General features: G+C 33.4%; 2 protein-coding genes across 4 annotated transcripts; one reads left to right on the top strand and one right to left on the bottom strand.

The window, feature by feature from the left end:
* Positions 1 to 5,544: 5,544 nt before the first annotated feature.
* Positions 5,545 to 13,075, top strand: LOC129315314 (F-box protein At3g54460). Its single transcript, XM_054958918.1, has 9 exons — positions 5,545 to 6,295; positions 7,815 to 10,412; positions 10,514 to 10,727; positions 10,830 to 11,099; positions 11,191 to 11,250; positions 11,339 to 11,469; positions 11,816 to 11,930; positions 12,130 to 12,319; positions 12,701 to 13,075. The coding sequence occupies exons 1-9, from the start codon at positions 5,691 to 5,693 to the stop codon at positions 12,706 to 12,708; spliced, it is 4,191 nt and encodes a 1,396-aa protein (XP_054814893.1). The 5' UTR covers positions 5,545 to 5,690; the 3' UTR covers positions 12,709 to 13,075.
* Positions 13,076 to 13,729: 654 nt separating this feature from the next.
* Positions 13,730 to 15,395, bottom strand: LOC129315315 (two-component response regulator ORR9-like). Of its 3 annotated transcripts, none has more exons than XM_054958920.1 (6): positions 15,182 to 15,395; positions 14,990 to 15,074; positions 14,744 to 14,847; positions 14,541 to 14,618; positions 14,241 to 14,311; positions 13,730 to 14,098 (listed from the first exon to the last, which is right to left on the bottom strand). In XM_054958920.1, the coding sequence occupies exons 1-6, from the start codon at positions 15,182 to 15,184 to the stop codon at positions 13,921 to 13,923; spliced, it is 519 nt and encodes a 172-aa protein (XP_054814895.1). In that variant the 5' UTR covers positions 15,185 to 15,395; the 3' UTR covers positions 13,730 to 13,920. The 3 variants fall into 3 exon arrangements, with proteins under 3 accessions (XP_054814895.1, XP_054814896.1, XP_054814894.1); XM_054958921.1 differs by having other exon boundaries at positions 15,164 to 15,394; XM_054958919.1 differs by having other exon boundaries at positions 14,990 to 15,394.
* Between the last annotated feature and the right edge of the window lie 2,711 nt (positions 15,396 to 18,106).

Genomic DNA, 18,106 nt, shown 5'->3' with positions numbered 1-18,106 from the left:
AATTCAGACAATTTGATTTGGCCAATTTGATTATATGCAATTTGATTTGATTTTCTTAAAATTTTGATTGATTGTTTCAATTCAGTCTACAAATTCTAAAGCCAGATAGATTAAACTGAATAAATTATTTATATAATTCTTTACCTACTTATACATGATTTATTAGTTTACACGTGTGGTTTGTTTTTTTTATTTTTATAATTAAATAATAAATAACTTACCTCTTATATTTCGTTTCCTATTTGTGGTGATTTTTGTTGTTTTATATATGTCCTTCCTTTGCATAATTTCATTCTCATTTTAAAAGCTCATTTTTATATATGCGTGTATAGTGGGCTTGGAATGGGGTCCACCTCCCCACCCTAATGATCATCAAGCTCTAAATTTAAAGTTTTTATTTTTATTTAGTAAAATAGAGTTTATAAAAATGATATTATATGTTTTAATAAATATGCTTTATCATTAACTTGAACAATGCGAATTTAATCTAAATAATCCATTTTAATATTAATTTTTATAATTTTTAGAAATTAACTGTTTAAATGTATTCTTGACAATCCATACTTGACATTAATTTTTTAATTTTTATAAATTTTTATTTTGATAATTATAATATTAAAAAAATAATCTCTTGATTATTATTTTCAAAAAATATTTTTAAAAAGATTATAAATTAAAATTTTTAAATCTAAAGTTTTCAAAGTAAATCTTGATAATTAGTTTATAAAAATTATAAAATTCTAATATTTAATTTAGACTATACAAATTAAACCTAGATTGCCCAAACTAGTGATAAAACAAATTTATTAAATTTTTTATAAATTTTAGTTTTAAAATAAATATAAAATAAAAACTTTAAATCTTGACTATCAATATTTACTCATTACCCTTGATGAGTACCGTGGAAGATGAGTTCCTTGAAATGTCTATTACACTCATTATAAGGCCTTTATCACATTTGTTTTTTAAAAAAAAATATGATGGACCAAAAAATAGGTAGAACATTTGTCCAAGTAACCCATTGTAAAACTAAATAATTGAATTAATTAACAAATTTGAACCATCAAATTTCAGTTTGATCAACAGATTTAGTTCAATTCGGTCCAAATAATTAGTATGTTATTTAGTCAATTGACTTTGTGCATTTTGGGACCAAACTGACTAACGCTCACCCGTATATATAGAGATGAGTGAAAAATGCATGAGCAAGCATGTGTAAAACATAATTTTATGAGAGATTAAACAAATAAATCACCACAACCTTAATTAATAAAAAAAATAATCAGATTCTCAAAGTCATCACATTATGCCTCAAATGAGTAAGTGAACAACGTTGGATTTTTAACTAGTATGGTGGTGCCCTTTACTTTAGTAATTGAGCAGACCTTTAAAGAGGAAAAGCCGAAGAAAAGGATCATAATTTGGTTTGTATTATAAATCATATTTTAAAAGGTTTTCATGATATTGAATATAAATTATATTGCAAAATGTTTGACATTAAATTTTTTTCTTCTTACAAATGCCCTTATACCGGAAATCGTTTTTTATAAAAAAAAATTCTGACAAATCTTTAGAGCATCATGTTTTTTAATAAAAAGATCAATTATATAAACAACAAACAAGGAAAAAGAAACTCATAAAGTTAAAGTTATACAGGGAAAATTAAAAGAAATTAAAAGGTGTCTCAATTGAATGGAGTCACACTTCAAAAACTGATAACTTAAAAGAACATATTTAAAAGATACTTAATATTTTGGACTACCAGACATTGATTATTGCGAGAGAAAAGATGGCTACCGTTAAACTTCATAACTAGCTTTCCCAAGTTATCGCTTCATCCACAAGTTACACATCCAATAAAGCAAGCCTTGGATGCAGACAACCATAAAGAAATCCGATGGAATAGAGGGTGGATGCATGAGCAGAAGGCGTTGAAGGTTTTCACTAGTGAGAGATACTTCTACAAAACAAAAAGTTTTTTTTTTCCTTCTCTAAAATTTGTGGAGTTGGATCTTCCATGTGGATGGATGAACTTGAGATTCCAATGATTGTTGAACAAAACCCTCAACAATGGAAATATGCAAATCTCTAGGAGAAACAAATTATTGATTGAAGTTCTAGTTTTATGCAATTGTCAGGAATGTTAGCTCTTCTTTAATTTTTTGAATGAGTTGCTCAATTGAAATACCTTTTTCATTGCGGAAAAGTAGATTTCTCCTGTGCCAAATTTTATGGATTAGGATAAAAATTCCTTTAAGCATATTTGTTTCTTGGTTTTGGCATAAAACCTTCAAAACTTGCAGGATCCAAGTGATGAGACCAAGCTTAGAGATGTTAGTAGAACGAATAAAGAAAGCACCAAACCAATAAGCTTTAGAGAAATGGCAGTTATAGAAAACATGATCATTAGTTTTCTATGCATCACAACAAAAATCACAAAGATTAGAACAATGAAAAAATTACATTTAGGTCCCACAAAAAAAAGTTTATTATTCAAAGGTTTCATGAATTTTACAAAATACTCCTAAGTTTTAAATCCTATAATGGCTGTTGTCCAATTGTCAATGTTTTTTGTTAAATTGTCAATATACAGGATTTGAGATTTAAGAATATTTTATAAAATTCATGGGACTTCTCGGTAATAAACGTCCTTCTATGGGATTTGAATGTAATTTGTCTTAGAACAATTTAGATGATGATCCCTAAGAATATCACCTATTGGAATTGCATTTCGAATCAACTTTCATATGAAGAGAAAAGTCTTTGTGAGGTAGTTGTAGTTTCCAAAAAAAGCCCCAAACATTTTCATTGGTGTACCCATTAGATGTACTAGTAGAAAGCTTTAAAAGATCTTCTTTCATTGTGTATTGTCCTTTACCCTAGATAACTTTATCTTTAGGATCAGTGAAAGAAATAGAAGTGTTAAGTATGGACTTAGCAACATCCTCATCATATAATTTATTAACAATAGAAACATTCCAAGGAGCAATTATCTAAGGATTGGGACTTTTGATAAGGAGATCTGGTACTTTAGTTACATTGAGTTCTATTAAAAGGACTGTCTAAACATGTTTTCACTAGTAATCATGAATCAGGAAGATAGAGATACCTTTACCTATTTATTAGTGTAAGTTTTTCTTTACAACATTAGTTGTCTTGAAAATTCTTTTCCAATACCAAGATGCATTATAAGGTAACTTGAGAAATGTGTCCAATTTATCAATATATTTGAGTTTGTGAGTGTCACCAAGAAGGGAGTGCTCCTTAGCTGCCATTACTTGCCAAATTTGTTTGGCTAGAAGACAAGCATTCATCAAACTAATCTTTCTCAAACCAAACTCTCCAGATTTGATAGGGATAAAAAGAATATCCCTCTTGGAAAGATGAATGTTCCTCTTTTATTCATTGTAACCCAAAAAAAAATTAGTTAATTTAAAGTCAATCAAATTAAAAAAAATTTCGTGGGAGCTTTATACAAGAAAGGAAGTAGATGTTAGAAGCAAATATGACAAATTTAATCAAAGCAAACCTTGATGCATGATATAAAAGCTTGGCCTTCCAAGAGGGTGGAGGCTATCCTTTTATCAATGGACATTTAGTACTTGATCAAAAAATTTTTTTATCCTTTTTTGCCTCAATCCATATGCCCAAGTATTTTTCAAATGATTTAGAAATCTAAATGCCAAGAGTAGAGGATATCTCTAGTTGTAACTCATGAGGGACATTGGAACTAAGAATTAAGGATGACTTCAATAAATTGACTTCTTGTCCAACACATGAACAGAAGGAGCCAATTGCTTTTTGAATAGAATGTAAACCATCTCTTGTGTGTTCAAAAAAAATTGTTGAATCATCAACATAAAGGAGATGTGATATAAAATAAGAGTTCTAACAAATTTTAACATCATGAAAAGATCCTTGTTGCTCCTTATGAATAAGAAGACATGATAATATGTTGGTAGCTAGAATGAAGATGTAGGAGAAAGGAAATCTGCTTGTCCGATGCCACTTGATGGAAAAATTGGTTTGGTGGTAGTACCATTAAAGAAAATGTGGTATTCAACAGAAAATACTCATTGAAGGATTAAGCTAATCCATTTAGAAGGGAAGTTCATTCTCAATAAGACAGCTTTCAAAAATGACTTGACAATTTATCAAAATCTTTTAAGAAGTCAAGCTTGAGTGGACCCAATTTATTTCTTTTACCTTTGGCAAAGCGAATTTGATGAACCAAATTAGCAACCACTAAAATACTATCATAGATTAGTCTGTTAGGCCAAAAAAAAAAAACCAGATCTACACACCTAAAAACCAAAAAAAAAAAAAAAACTTACAATACGCCTAAGAACCAAACCTACACTCACATAAAAAATTGGGTTCCATTGGAAGTGGAAGAGAAACACATCGAATGAGCCAAATCTTAAGTTCCTCCCCTTATTTTCACTTTCACGGCCCAAGTCCTTGCATATCAAATGGATTAATGTTGTTATTCCAATTTACAATTGAAAAAATGGTCAGATTATATGGGTAAGCTTGAATAGATTATTATTAGAGTCGGGTCGAGTTTAAAAAAATGATTAATTTTTTTTGTTACTTAGATTAAATAACTTGTGAACCAAATGTGCTAATAATAATAAATTAAGGTAGATGGCTTGTTTAACCCCTATTATTTATGAAAATTTTTAAAAATAATTGAAAAATAAAAAAGAGAGTTTTTGACCACAACTCTATAAAACATGTATATTTGAAATGAATCATGATATAATGAACCAATCTCATACATCTATTACGTGGATGGCAAAGAAGACACTTTTAATCCTTGATTTCCGTATTTTCCCTTAGACAGGGAAAAACCAAAAGAAAAAAATTTATGCAAAGGAGGGTGACTACTTTTTCCTTCTAATTTTCTGAGTTTCTCCAATATTTTCCTTCCATTTCAAACTACGTAAATAGGGAGAAAAAGAGATAACAATACTGGTACATCCTTTCCTATCAAATATCAATCTCCCCTCTTTCTCCTTTTCTCCCTCCATTTTACTTTATTTCAATAAATTTTATTCAAAATAAAATCAACTTAAATTATCTTCTTCTTCTTCTTTTTTAATATAAAGAGTAGAATCTGATTTTCTTATTTGAATTATCAAGGAGTGAGGACAAATAACATACGCTCTCTCTGTTTTTTTTTTTTTTTTACCAGCAAATGACATACCCTCTCAAGGAGTTTCTTACATGTGAAGGAATGACATTCATTGGCTTCTTTTTCTAACGAAAAAATACACCCGCGAACTTTGACCTTGGAATGGTGGAAAAGCCCAAATTGTTCATCAATCAATAATCAATAAATTGACTGAAACATTGAAATTTGATTTAAAAAAATAGGAAAAGAAATTTGAAAGGCACTTAAATTAACCGGTGAAGCAGTAAATATTAATTAAATAGTCAATTCAATCCCCTGATTGAAACTTTTTGTATTTATTTGAAAAAGCACTGCATATTCTTTTTAAGGTAAATTACGTCCACTATAGATATACCTGCAGTTTTAATCCGCTGGCGTCAGAAATTGGAATTAGATTCTTTCCGTGTTCTTCACCAATCTCTGTGGATGCGGCTCGAGGATAACATCCTCAGGCCTCATATTTTGTTCCTTAATTAACTCAATTTCGTAGGTACTGCAGGCTCGAGGTTCTGCAATGGCCGATTCCTTCTCCGACGACAAGCTTTGCGGCTTCCTACTTGCGGTTCTCGCTGTGACTCCCTCGCAGCCCGACCCGTGTTCCAGTTTAGCCTTCCAAGAGCGCTGCGACATCTTCGCGGACTGTTCTAATGCCGCCGGATTTAGGTCCGGCAACGGCGTCGTTTTGATTCCGGTGGATTCGGCTGCGAAGCTGAATGAAGGCGGGAACGCGTCTTCTTCTGATTCAGCGCAGTGCAAAGTGGTGGGGAGGGAATCTACGATTGACTTCGGCTGCATTAGTTATAGTACGCCTCGGGGTTCGCGAAAGGGCAATGTAAGAAGAAAAAATTGGCTGGTTTCAGGGAGTGGTAGCTTGAGGAGGAAGAGGATGACGAAGATTGGGATGGTGAATGGGAGTGTTAGCGTGATTCACCAGCTCCACGCTTTGGTTAGCAAAAAGTGCTTGAAGATTGATGCTCGAGTGGTTTTGGTTGAGCTTGGAGACTGTGGGGAGGCTAGAGCTGTGGTATTGGTCGATGTGTATCTCCCAATTGCATTGTGGAGTGGCTGGCAGTTTCCAAAATACGGGTCCACTGCTGGTGCTCTTTTTAGGCATTTGAGGTTTGCCTTTACCATTTAAATCTCTACGTAATCCAAAAGAGGAATTCCTTTCCTATAGTGATTTAGATTTAGATGCGGAGCTTGCAATTGGATGTGGTTCTACCTTTGATGCTAGGTAGTGGAGTCAGAATAATGTGTGCTGAGTTCAATAGTATACTGGCAATGATACGTCCGTGTTTGGAGAAAATAGGTTTAGAAGTTATGTCAAAGTAGTAATGTAATATATAAAGTTATGGTCATGTTTGGTGTATATTTAAATATTAATAGTCAATTGCCCATTTCCCATGATTCACTGTGTTTCGTTACTACTTTCTTCAGCCTTGTTTGGCCGTCTTGTTGAGGGAAAGAAAACCCTTTTTCGTTTTTCTCTCGAATAACTCAAACTTTCAAATGGCTGCAAAATATCTTCTACTTAGAGACAGAATCAGGGAATTGGTTCAGACTTCAGGGGAAGAATCATTAATTTTTACACAAAATATTCGTGAACAAAAATTTACGGACATTGCCTCAAACATTGATCTTCTTTGTTACAGTTTTTTTGCATGAGTGGTTTTGCGAAATGTGGTTCCAGAAAAGGATAAATTTGACAACATGACCTAGCAGTCTTAAAGGGTTATGTGATTAAAATTCTAATGGCACAGCAATTTATAAAATGCTGTGCTGTTTTAGTCACTTCTGTTTATGGGTCAGAGGCCAATGATTCCTTGAACTCTAGAGGGTTATGTTGATTGGTTGGTCGATAAGGTAACACACTGGATTTGGTATAAAATAAATCTTAAGTTTCCTATTCATTGGTCTTGGATATTTTTTTTGCTAAAATGATTCGATAAACTTTTTTGGTGTGATAGATTTCTTCTGGTGATAAAATATGTTCATGTGTACTGTGTTTGCTGAGCATCTGCAAACTTGTTTATCTGTCTTGTTATGATTGTGGTTTATAAAGTTTGAGATTTTCATATTCTTTTGAGACTTTAGTTAATGTTCTGCTGCATTACTGTTTCTGATGACCAATGCACAAAAACTCAACATTAATCGTATCCTGTATTGTAGTGTTGTTAAAATGGTCATGTGCGGGTTTTAGGGTTCCTGCAGATGGATGATTTGATTGTTGCATTGACATGATGCTACTATCTGTAATTATGAAAGTTTTAATATATTTACGCAGTATAACTTTGACATACATGTGAAAATTGTGTAGTTTGTGTTTATATCAGCTTGTTGACTACATACATAAATCTCTGAAGGGACGTAAAAATATTGAAATAAGAAATGAAATATATGTGTGATACATCCATAGAATCTGAATTCTTAGTGGAGTTCCAATTTTAACTTAACTAATCATTTTATCAAAATGAAAGCCATCTCCAGAATGGTCATATGTTGTTCTGACTAGTCCATATCAGTAAATAGGGCCTTGTAATATAAAGCAACTTGTTAACTCCCTCTCCCCTTTTCTTATTGTTCTGTTCAACTGATAAACCTGACTGCCTTAGTTTGCTGACACAAATGCTTTCAACAGGTGTGACTGGGATGAGAGAAGATCAATTCTTTCTTGTTCAGACAATATTAGGAAGATTCAGGGGGCCAGTAAGAGCATTTGGAACCTTAGTGACTGTCATGTATTTGGGTGCAAACTCCACTACCATGCAAGAGATTCTTCAAAGAATAGTCTATTTGAACTCCATGAAATTTTTAAGAGCATGCCTGGTGTAGGAAAAGACCGGAAGCCCGCTAATTCCAGGATAGTACCATTGAATGACTCTTGGAGATCTGGAATTTGGGAGTTATCTGATGACATTTTAACAAAAATTCTAGCTCCCCTAGACCCAATGGACATTGCTAGGGTTTCAGCAACTTGTCGCCATTTGAGATCCTTGGCTGCTTTAATAATGCCTTGTACAAAGTTAAAATTGTTTCCTCACCAGCAGACAGCTGTTGAGTGGATGTTGCATCGGGAGCGAAATGCTGAACGCTTGGCACATCCTTTGTTTGTTTCTTTTTCAACAGAGGATGGCTTTATTTTCCATGTAAATACTGTATCTGGTGAAATAGTCACTGGGGAAGCTCCCTCCATTAAAGATTTTTGTGGCGGAATGTTCTGTGATGAGCCTGGTTTGGGTAAGACTGTAACTACTCTTTCTCTTGTATTGAAGACACAAGGTTTGTTGGCAGATCCACCGGATGGAGCGAAGGTGGTTTGGTGTCACCATAATGGTAATCTTAAATGTGGTTATTATGATGTTGTTGGTAGTTACATAATTGACAGTAGTAATTTGGGGAAGAGGGACATATGCCAGGATGCTAGGAATAATGAGCACCATGATCACTCCTCCAAACGAGCTAGATTGAAGGTTCTTGTTGAGAGAACTAGTGGACTTAATAAATGTTCTTGGGAAGAAAAGAAATCACCTGTGGGCGAATACTCTGAGCATCTAATGGCTGCAAGTCGATGCTCTTGGGGTGTGAGTTGCATTAAGAAAAATCTCTGTGCCACTTTTGATGAGGAAGCTGGGCATTCCCAAGAAAGAAAAGATAGTTTAAACTCTTTGAAACTAGAACATGCAGCAAATGCTGAAACACATGAATTCGAAAATAAGCCAGTTGATACTTCATATGGAAATGGAAAGGGCAGGGGACCTGAGAAGCCTACAGTGGATTCTTCTGAATGCAATGACACTTGGATTCAGTGTGATGCTTGCCAGAAATGGCGAAAGCTTGCAGATGCCAGTATGGCTAATACTAATGCAGCGTGGTTTTGTAGTATGAACACTGATCCTCTGTATCAGAGTTGTGGCATCCCAGAACAACCCTGTCATAATAGCTATGAAATAACTTATTTACCAGGATTTCATGTGAAAGGTAGTGCAGCGGGTGAGAAGAAGAATGTTTCATTTTTCACTGGTGTACTTAAGGAGCATTACACAATGATAAATTCTGAGACAAAGAAAGCCCTGACTTGGTTGGCCAGACTTCCTCCTGACAAGCTTTCTGAAATGGAAATAAATGGCATAAGGGGTCCTGTTTTAAGCACCTGCACTGTGTCTAGCGGATATCTTAATCCATACCACAAGATATTTCAAGCATTCGGTCTCATTAAGAGATTAGAGAAAGGTGTAAACAAGTGGTACTACCCTCGAAATCTAAATAACTTGGCTTTTGATGTAACTGCCCTTGGCATGGCTCTGCGTGAGCCGTTAGATTCATTTAGGCTATACTTGTCAAGAGCAACCCTTATAGTTGTTCCTGCTAACTTGGTTGATCACTGGAAAACTCAAATTGAAAAGCATGTCAAACATAGTCAACTGCGAGTTTTTGTTTGGAATGATACTTGGAGATGGAAGCCATCTGTGCATAGTCTGGCATGGGATTATGATGTTGTCATTACTACATTTAGTCGACTGAGTGCAGAGTGGAGCCCACGTAAGAGAAGTGTTCTGATGCAAGTCCATTGGCTTAGGGTCATATTAGATGAAGGGCACACTCTTGGCTCAAGCCTAAACTTAACAAACAAGTTGCAAATGGCTATTTCTTTGACAGCTTCAAATCGTTGGATACTAACAGGAACACCAACACCTAACACTCCTAAAAGTCAACTATCACATTTACAGCCATTGCTAAGATTCCTTCATGAAGAAGCTTATGGGCTGAATCCAAAGGCATGGGAGGTTGGCATCCTTAAGCCATTTGAGGCAGAGATGGAAGAAGGAAGGTTTCGTCTGTTGCATCTACTTCGTAACTGCATGATTAGTGCAAGGAAGATAGACTTACATAATATTCCCCCATGTATCAAGAAAGCTGTTTTTCTGGATTTTACTGAGGAGCATGCCAGAAGTTATAATGAATTGGTATTAACAGTTCGTCGTAATATATTAATGGCTGATTGGAATGACCCTTCACACATTGAGAGTCTACTGAATCCAAAACAATGGAAATTTAGGAGTGCAACTATAAAAAATGTTAGGCTGTCGTGCTGTGTAGCCGGACATATTAAAGTTACACATGCTGGTGAAGATATTCAGGAAACAATGGATATGTTAGTAGAAAGTGGTGTGGATCCTGATTCAGCTGAGTATTCCTCCATAAGATATAATCTGCTTTGTGGTGGCCAGTGTGTCAGGTAATGTGACTTTTGATGTTCAATGTGCTTTGATTCTATTTAGTCATATTGAGCTGCAAATTAATTGTTCTGCTGTTTTTTTTTTTTTTTTTTGAGTATAGGTGCAAGGAATGGTGCCGTCTTCCCTTCATTACACCATGTCGGCATCTGTTGTGCCTTGACTGTGTCTCTTTAGACAGTATGAAGTGTACTTATCCTGGATGTAATAAATTATATGAGATGCAGCATCCTGATACACTAGCCCGCCCTGAAAATCCTAGCCCAAAGTGGCCTGTGCCCAAAGATCTTATCGAGCTACAACCTTCATATAAACAGGCAAGGTTTTTATTGAAGTAAAAAAATCTAGTCGAATTGCTATGATTTTTTTTTTTTTTTGGCTCTGACAATCTTCCTAAGTCTGCTCTGTTGTGAGCACAGGATGATTGGGATCCTGATTGGCAATCGACATCTAGTAGCAAAGTGTCCTATCTTATCCAGAGATTGAAAGCTTTGCAAGAATCCAATAAGGAGAAGGGATGCTATAATAGCAATGATCAGGTTCTTGCTGAGAGCAGTCGCCCTCTGCTGAGGGGAGATGTGAAATCATCATTCCAGCAATGCCCTCTAAGCACTGAGCCCAATAATAGGCCTGAGAAAGTTCTTATATTTTCTCAATTTCTTGAGCATATTCATGTCATTGAACAGCAAGTTATCTACCTGTGCTAGATTCTGGGTTTGAAATTTTTGTGAATTCATTTCAAAATGATCATATTATTAACTTGCATTTCTCTGTGTCCAGTTGGCTATTGCTGATATTAAATATTCTGGGATGTATAGTCCAATGCCTTTAAGCAACAAGGTGCGATGTTGAAAATCTCATCTACTGTCACTGGGTAGTATTTATTTTTGGTTATGACCTTCGGGTAGTTTCCTTTTTTCTTTTCCAGAAGAAGTCACTTGCCACATTCCAGCATGATCGCAGTTGTATGGCACTTGTGATGGATGGAAGTGCTGCATTGGGTCTTGACTTGAGTTTTGTTACACACGTGTTTTTAATGGAACCAATCTGGGATAGAAGGTAATACATTTAATCCATGCACAATTATGGATCACAAATAAGGAATTTTGTTGTATGATGCTGTGGTGAAAATTGAGTTTGATAATTCAGGAATTTTTATCCTTATTATTGTTGTTGTTAATGTTATTTTTTTTTTATGGGTAACTATCAAATATTACTCTTAGATGTCTTATGAAAATTCCCACAATCAAAATCAAGTTATTTTTCTTTGGGAGCATTGTTGTTGAAATGCGTGCGTGAGTGTTCTCCTACACTCAATTTATTGTCATCGTTCTGCTACAAATCAAATCATCAGATTAATCCAATTTAATCATCCTGTAATAAGTTGTGGTTAAAATATTTCCAGCATGGAGGAACAAGTAATTAGTCGTGCTCACCGTATGGGTGCTTGTCGTCCCATTCATGTGGAAACCTTAGCAATGCGTGGTACAATTGAAGAGCAAATGCTAGAATTTTTACAGGTGAAACTCTGACATGAGCTACAACTTTTCCTAAATTATGACTTTGCCAATTCCCACGGGATGAATGATGACCTGTTCATAGAATGACTAATCTGTTATTTTGGTTACTTTTTCATTTACTTTTTTGGACTGCAAAGGTTTTCCCACCCTGTCCCTACTTGTGCTCTGTATTCATGTTTTGGCCATCGTTTTTAAACAGGATGCTGATAGAAGTAGAAACTCCCCTATTGAAGTTGTTGTCCAATCTGATGATGGTAGAAAATTCCCGGCTAAAGGTGTCATACAATTTGAAGATGAAGGGGGACGGAGACGTTCTTTGCATGATTTTGCAGAAAATAGTTATCTACTGAAACTTAGATTTGTGAACACCAATCCTAATGCCGTAGAAGGTTTGTGCATAGTGATTTTGCTTTTCTTTAGCTCTCTTCATGTTTGTTAACATAAATTGAAGGGAAAATCAGAGTCATGGATTCATGGTGCATGGCAGAACTTAATTGCAAATGTACTATGGACTTCTCACTTTATACATGCATGTTGAATGCGCAATCGCATCTGGAGTGAAAGTTGATCCTTGTTATAATGTTCTTGCTTGTAACTGAGTACAATTAAATTAACTAATAAGCTTTGGTGAAATGAATTATTGTATTGCTTCATTTTAGGAAACATTATATTGCATCATTTATTTTTACCGGTTTCCAAGACTGGCTTCATGCTGAATGTATTTTTTTGTTGTATACTAATTATTCTCCGATTCTTTCCTTTTTCTTCAGGTGTCTGACTTGCCATTGTTAAGAACTGACTTATTTGATTAAGCATGAACATCCTGCTCGCGGTTTGCTACACCTGCCAATTGTTTATCAGGCATTTTTGGTTGCACATATTCATTTTGAATGTTACAAAGTGTTAAAGGTAATTAGGATGATGAGAATTGACGCAACTGGTGTTAAAGGGTGTCATGCACTATTCTTTTGTGGAGAACTATGTGTCAATTGTTACATCATTTTTTCCAGCTAATGCCTGATGAAGCAATTAAGGGTTCTCTGCATATTCTTTTGTAAATTGTCGTGTCTAGCTGTGTAAAGGTTGGATCAGTCAACATTCCCATCTTGTTCGACTGGTTTCTTAATGGGTGTTTCTTCTATCAATTAACTACACTATCATAATATTATTATAGCTAAGGTATTGAAAACGAGATCTCAGTCATTGAACCAATCAAGGTAGTGATTTAAAGGTCAGTGATCCAATTAGGAGTCAATTAGAAATTAGACCGATTAAAATAATATAATTTTATTAAATATACAAAAATATTTATATTAGACTGTGAAACACTACTATTTAAATAAAAGTAATTAATTCTTAAGTAAATGAAAATTCATCTATAAAATCATACACGTCTTATACAAATAATAATTATAATTTTTTGACAATAGTAAAATATAATAGCATTAAAATTATTACTTAAGAAATTTAAATTTGATTTAGAGTTTAATATTCAAAAAGGAAAAAGAAAAAATAAAGAAAAAAAAAAAAAAAATTGACCCGAATTAACTCATTAACACATTGGGTTTGTCTAGGTTGCAGCTGATTTGATCTGATCAAGCTGAAATCAAGCCATAAGTGATTGGTTTGTTCAATCAATTGGATTGGCTCGGTGATTGGTTCACCTATTTACGGGTTGGTACGGGTTTATGAACAGTGATTATAACACTTCACCTTCATACAAGTTATATTTTCAGTGTATGTTGCCCTTTTGCTCCTTTAGGTTGATAGGGTATTTCGCTGTTGAGGGAGAGCATTGGTGCAACAGTAAAGGTGTCAATGCCCTCAAATTTATTAACTCTAATTGAACATTAACCACAAGACCAGAGTTGAAGAAAATAAAAGAAAAATTAAATGAAATGATTTCTCTTTCTCTTCTATTAGCTTGTGAGGTAGAAGAGGAAAATGATCAAAACAATATCAACCTATTTATCAATTGTTAAACTTTGAACTATATTTTTGGCCTAGGTTTATCCTGACAATGGCTCTCTTCCATGCTCTTTCTTTTATTATTAATGAGTTGGTCTTCTTCCTTGATCTTTGATCTCAGCAAATGAGGCTTGAGCCTGTTTACATCTGATTGCTGAACTGGTTTCAGAAAGAATTCCTCAGCTCCTTCTTCTAAGCATCTGATCCAAACCAAAAAGATATATGAATGATAAGTAAATCAAACTTTTTTGGATTTCAGATTTAATCATGTGATGGTGCCCTTTAAATATTTTTCATTTGAGATTTGCATATAAATATAATGTGATATGCTGTTTCTCTTACCTGTTGATCCTTGATGGCACATTCTCTGAGGACATAATCACCACAGGTATATCTCTTAGAGATTTAGATTCCTGCAAATTAGTGAGATTCTATTATCTTCTAACTTCAAATAAAATGAGATGCACATAATTAAAAAGTTAAGACATGCATGCCTTTGAAAAATTAAACTAGATATAAGAATGTCATTAAACAATGATACAAGCTTTTTTTTTTTATTGGGGAAAATCATATTTAATTAAGTCAAACAATTTTGAGTCACATACTTATTTTTCAAGGCTATATGATGCTACAGCAACTTGCCTTGATTTTTCTCATTAGATCATAGCCTGTCATTTCTGGCATACAGTAATCTGTGATGATCAAATTTACCTCCAAATCCTGCATGAGTTCCATCCAAGATGAATTCAAATTAATCCACAAAAAAAAAAAAGAGCCAAGACTATGCATTTAATTTAATATCAGAATTCTCAAGCCAAAAACCAATTTTAATATCAGAATTCAACCTGATGGTTTTCTGCGGAAACAATAGCAGTTCCTACTTGCATTTCACTATCCTCTTGCAAACCCAGAAACTTCAAAGCCTTGCTGCCAGATTCCACTGCAGTTACTGTCATAGCACAAAACTCTAAATAACTAAAAATTCATATCAAGAAAAAAAAAATCCCTGAATCTGAATTGAAAACTTATCAGAGTTATAATCTAAAGTTTATATTTGAAGAAGAATCCTGAAAGAGAAGAAACAGAAGTACCATGATAAGATGAGGTTTTGAGAAGCCTTTCAATCAACATTCGATCAATCAGACTATCATCAACAGCCAGAACATGGAACTGTGCCTGTGCAGCCATACCCAGAAAGAGAGAAAGATCAGAGAAAAAGAGAATTCAGAGAGATGAAGATGAAGATGATGAAATAGAATGAGGACATTTTAAAAGGGGGGAACCATGATGATGAAGAAGATACAAGATCCTCATAGAAAATGTCAGTTTGGAGAAAAAGCAATCACTCGGATTTCATCCAGAATCTGCAGGATCTTCTAGGTTGATTCTTGAATTGAAAAACAAGCAAAGATGATGATGCTGTCTTCTTTTTCTGAATTTAATATTCGACTTGTTCATCATTATTCCTTTGACCTTTTTGAGGCAACTATATATATATATATATATATATTGTGGCCTATAACTGTTGACTTTGGAAAAAGGATACTGTCCATACTCAGTAGTCGTTACACGCACATAAGCTTAAACTTTTTTTTTTTTTTTTGATAAAAAGATCACTTCAAATTAAATAATTAAAACAACTACACCATATTATTTCATTAAGGGGCCTGTGTCTTTTTGCAGAGACTACAAATGCCACAGCGCCTTGCTAAGTCCAGCTATAAAGTTGTTACAAGATAATTTATACAAGCTAAGTCCTATAATAGTACTAAAATTGGAATGAAAAGTAAGTTGTGTTCTTGCAGAAAAAATAAAGTTTTTTGAAGACACTCCATTTACAGTCGTAGTTTTCCAATTTTTCCGAGCGATGGTTGCCTCCAAAAGTGTCTGATTGATGCATTCCAGAAAATAATTATCTGCAAAGATCGTTTAGCACCTAAACTCTTAAAATGTTTGAATTCCAAAAGCCAACTACAGTGAAATCTTCCCAAAAAGGAAGGTTTATCCATTGTTGGAACTGAAAGTTGTAGACAGCATTGTGATCTTGATCTACATCGTATACATGAGCTTAAGTTTTGCTTAAAAAGGCTTTGGCATTTTAAAAATTATTTATTATAAATATTTCTTAAAGTTAAAAGACCAATGAATCGATTAGTTAAACAATACTAACCAAATATCACAATATGTGTTTTATATTCAGGGTTTAATTCCTATTCAAACTACTTTCTCAAATCACCCCTAGTTATTACACTTTTGGAAGGAATATTTTTTAGGAAAACTATGACAAAATATTGACATATTAATGATAAATAACTAACTTAACTAATTTTTTTTCGGTAAGCAACTTAACTAATTTTTTAATTTATATGAATTAGTTAAATAGCTCCTGTATTTAACATTGGAAAGAGTATCTAATTTGAGAATAATAATGAATCTTATAGCCATGTCATTGATGTCTTTATTATAATGGTAAAACACTGCTACTACAAACTGCTAAGTGCTAATTCACTATTAATTAAAAAAACAAATAATTATTTTTTATAAGTGATACTAAGTTTTTATATTTAACTCTCTTGATGTGTACTTTTTTTCCCGGGGGGCTCCCTTATCCAGAATAAGAGAATAATTTATCCATGTTATCAAGAGAGAGAGAATAATTTATTCAGTCAACTAATATTTCTGTTATTAAAATATTTAATTGGTATCCAAATTATTGTCCATTGACAAATTTCAAGGACCAAATTGACCAAATGCATCAACAATTTTGATTCCCAAATAGCCTTTTGAATATGGAAAAGCCATAAAATGTGATGGCACTATCAAATTCTATATGTCGCTCATAATATAATAAGGATCTCATTGACTTTCCAAATCTTCCTCCTTCATTCTCCATTTATTTTTTAAAAATCATAATTGAAACAATTAAGTTTAACTTGAGATGTTATAGAGTGTTTGGTGGAAATTTCACCAGCAAAATCTCTTTTTCTGGTGATATTTCTTTTTCACTACATCAGGAAATGTAACCAAAACCAGGGGCGGAACCAGGCAAAGGAGCTTAACAATGTGTGGGGACCAAATTTTTGAAAATTAGTATGTATGATTAATTTGAGATTTTTAGCATTATTTTAATTAATATTTTTAAAATAATTCTAGAACCCAAAACAATCGAGATAATAATTTTGTTATAATTATAAATATTTTAGAATTTAAAAAAAATACAGAGTTAAACCGTATGACTTATAATTCTGTAGGGGGAAAAATCTAGTATATTAATTTTAAGAAAGAATTTAAAAACTACTGATGGTTTATATTTTTTTTAATTTGTTTCCTACGTTATTGTATTTTAGTTGAGTCTTAACTTGTTAAATACTAAACTTAAGGTTTAACAAGTTAAGTTTTAGCTTTTAACAATAATATATATATATATATATATATATATTCACGAGACAATAGTTGATGCAAAACTTATGGGCTTATAAGTTTGCTCTTAATTAACATAAGATCATAGGCTGGCAAACAACCACAACAAAACGCTTTGTCTAAGAAGAGCAGAGTTTCTGTCCTGAGTTTCCTCTCAAGTTATCTCCAAGTGTATTAAAACAATTCCCTATCTTATTTTTTTCTCGGTGAAGAAACTAATGTAAAATGAACAATTTGAATTATAAATTCTTGAAGTTTTAATTAGTTGAAAGTTCCTAAAATTTCAATTATAAAATGTCCTTCATATTTTTCTAAGATCCTTATTTGTCATTTGCCATACCCATTTTTCCATATTTATATTTATTTATTCACCTAAATAGACTTGGAGAGGACCTGGGGAGAAACCAATGGGAGATAATCTTGTTCCACCAAGAGCTCTCTCCTACTATGTTTCACCCCATAAATAGAAAATTCAAAGTGAACTTTTTAATCATTACTTAATTATCTAAAAGTAGAAATCACAAGCAACTTGTTAAGAAAGCAAAGAATTGAATAGATAGAAGAAAATGAACATTCATGAAAATGATGGTTATTGAATATTAAAGCAACATAATTCTTCACTTAAAAGATAAACTTCAAAATCACTGAGGTAAAACAATGAAATGAAAACCTTTGTTAACCTCCCTCTTGAAGTAGGGGATTAACCTCTAACATTATGTGGCACCCTAGTGGGCCACTAACTAATTAATGTGATTGACATTAATCACACTAACTCTCTAATATTCCAA

This window comes from Prosopis cineraria, unplaced genomic scaffold, assembly GCF_029017545.1.
Source record: "Prosopis cineraria cultivar Desert tree isolate PC_DT_omini unplaced genomic scaffold, ASM2901754v1 PC7, whole genome shotgun sequence".
NCBI lineage: Eukaryota > Viridiplantae > Streptophyta > Magnoliopsida > Fabales > Fabaceae > Prosopis > Prosopis cineraria.
This window is presented reverse-complemented; position numbering and strand designations above follow the sequence as displayed.

Bases quoted from the DNA above. Each gene is read 5' to 3' on its own strand.
- LOC129315314 (XM_054958918.1), top strand. From the start codon at position 5,691: ATGGCCGATTCCTTCTCCGACGACAAGCTTTGCGGCTTCCTACTTGCG. The intron at 10,728-10,829 runs GCAAGGTTTTTA...TTGTGAGCACAG, and splicing joins TACAACCTTCATATAAACAG to GATGATTGGGATCCTGATTG. The intron at 11,470-11,815 runs GTAATACATTTA...AAATATTTCCAG, and splicing joins GAACCAATCTGGGATAGAAG to CATGGAGGAACAAGTAATTA.
- LOC129315315 (XM_054958919.1), bottom strand. From the start codon at position 15,086: ATGGCTGCACAGGCACAGTTCCATGTTCTGGCTGTTGATGATAGTCTG. The intron at 14,848-14,989 runs GTACTTCTGTTT...GTGCTATGACAG, and splicing joins CAAAACCTCATCTTATCATG to TAACTGCAGTGGAATCTGGC. The intron at 14,312-14,540 runs GCAAGTTGCTGT...ACTAATTTGCAG, and splicing joins ATCTAATGAGAAAAATCAAG to GAATCTAAATCTCTAAGAGA.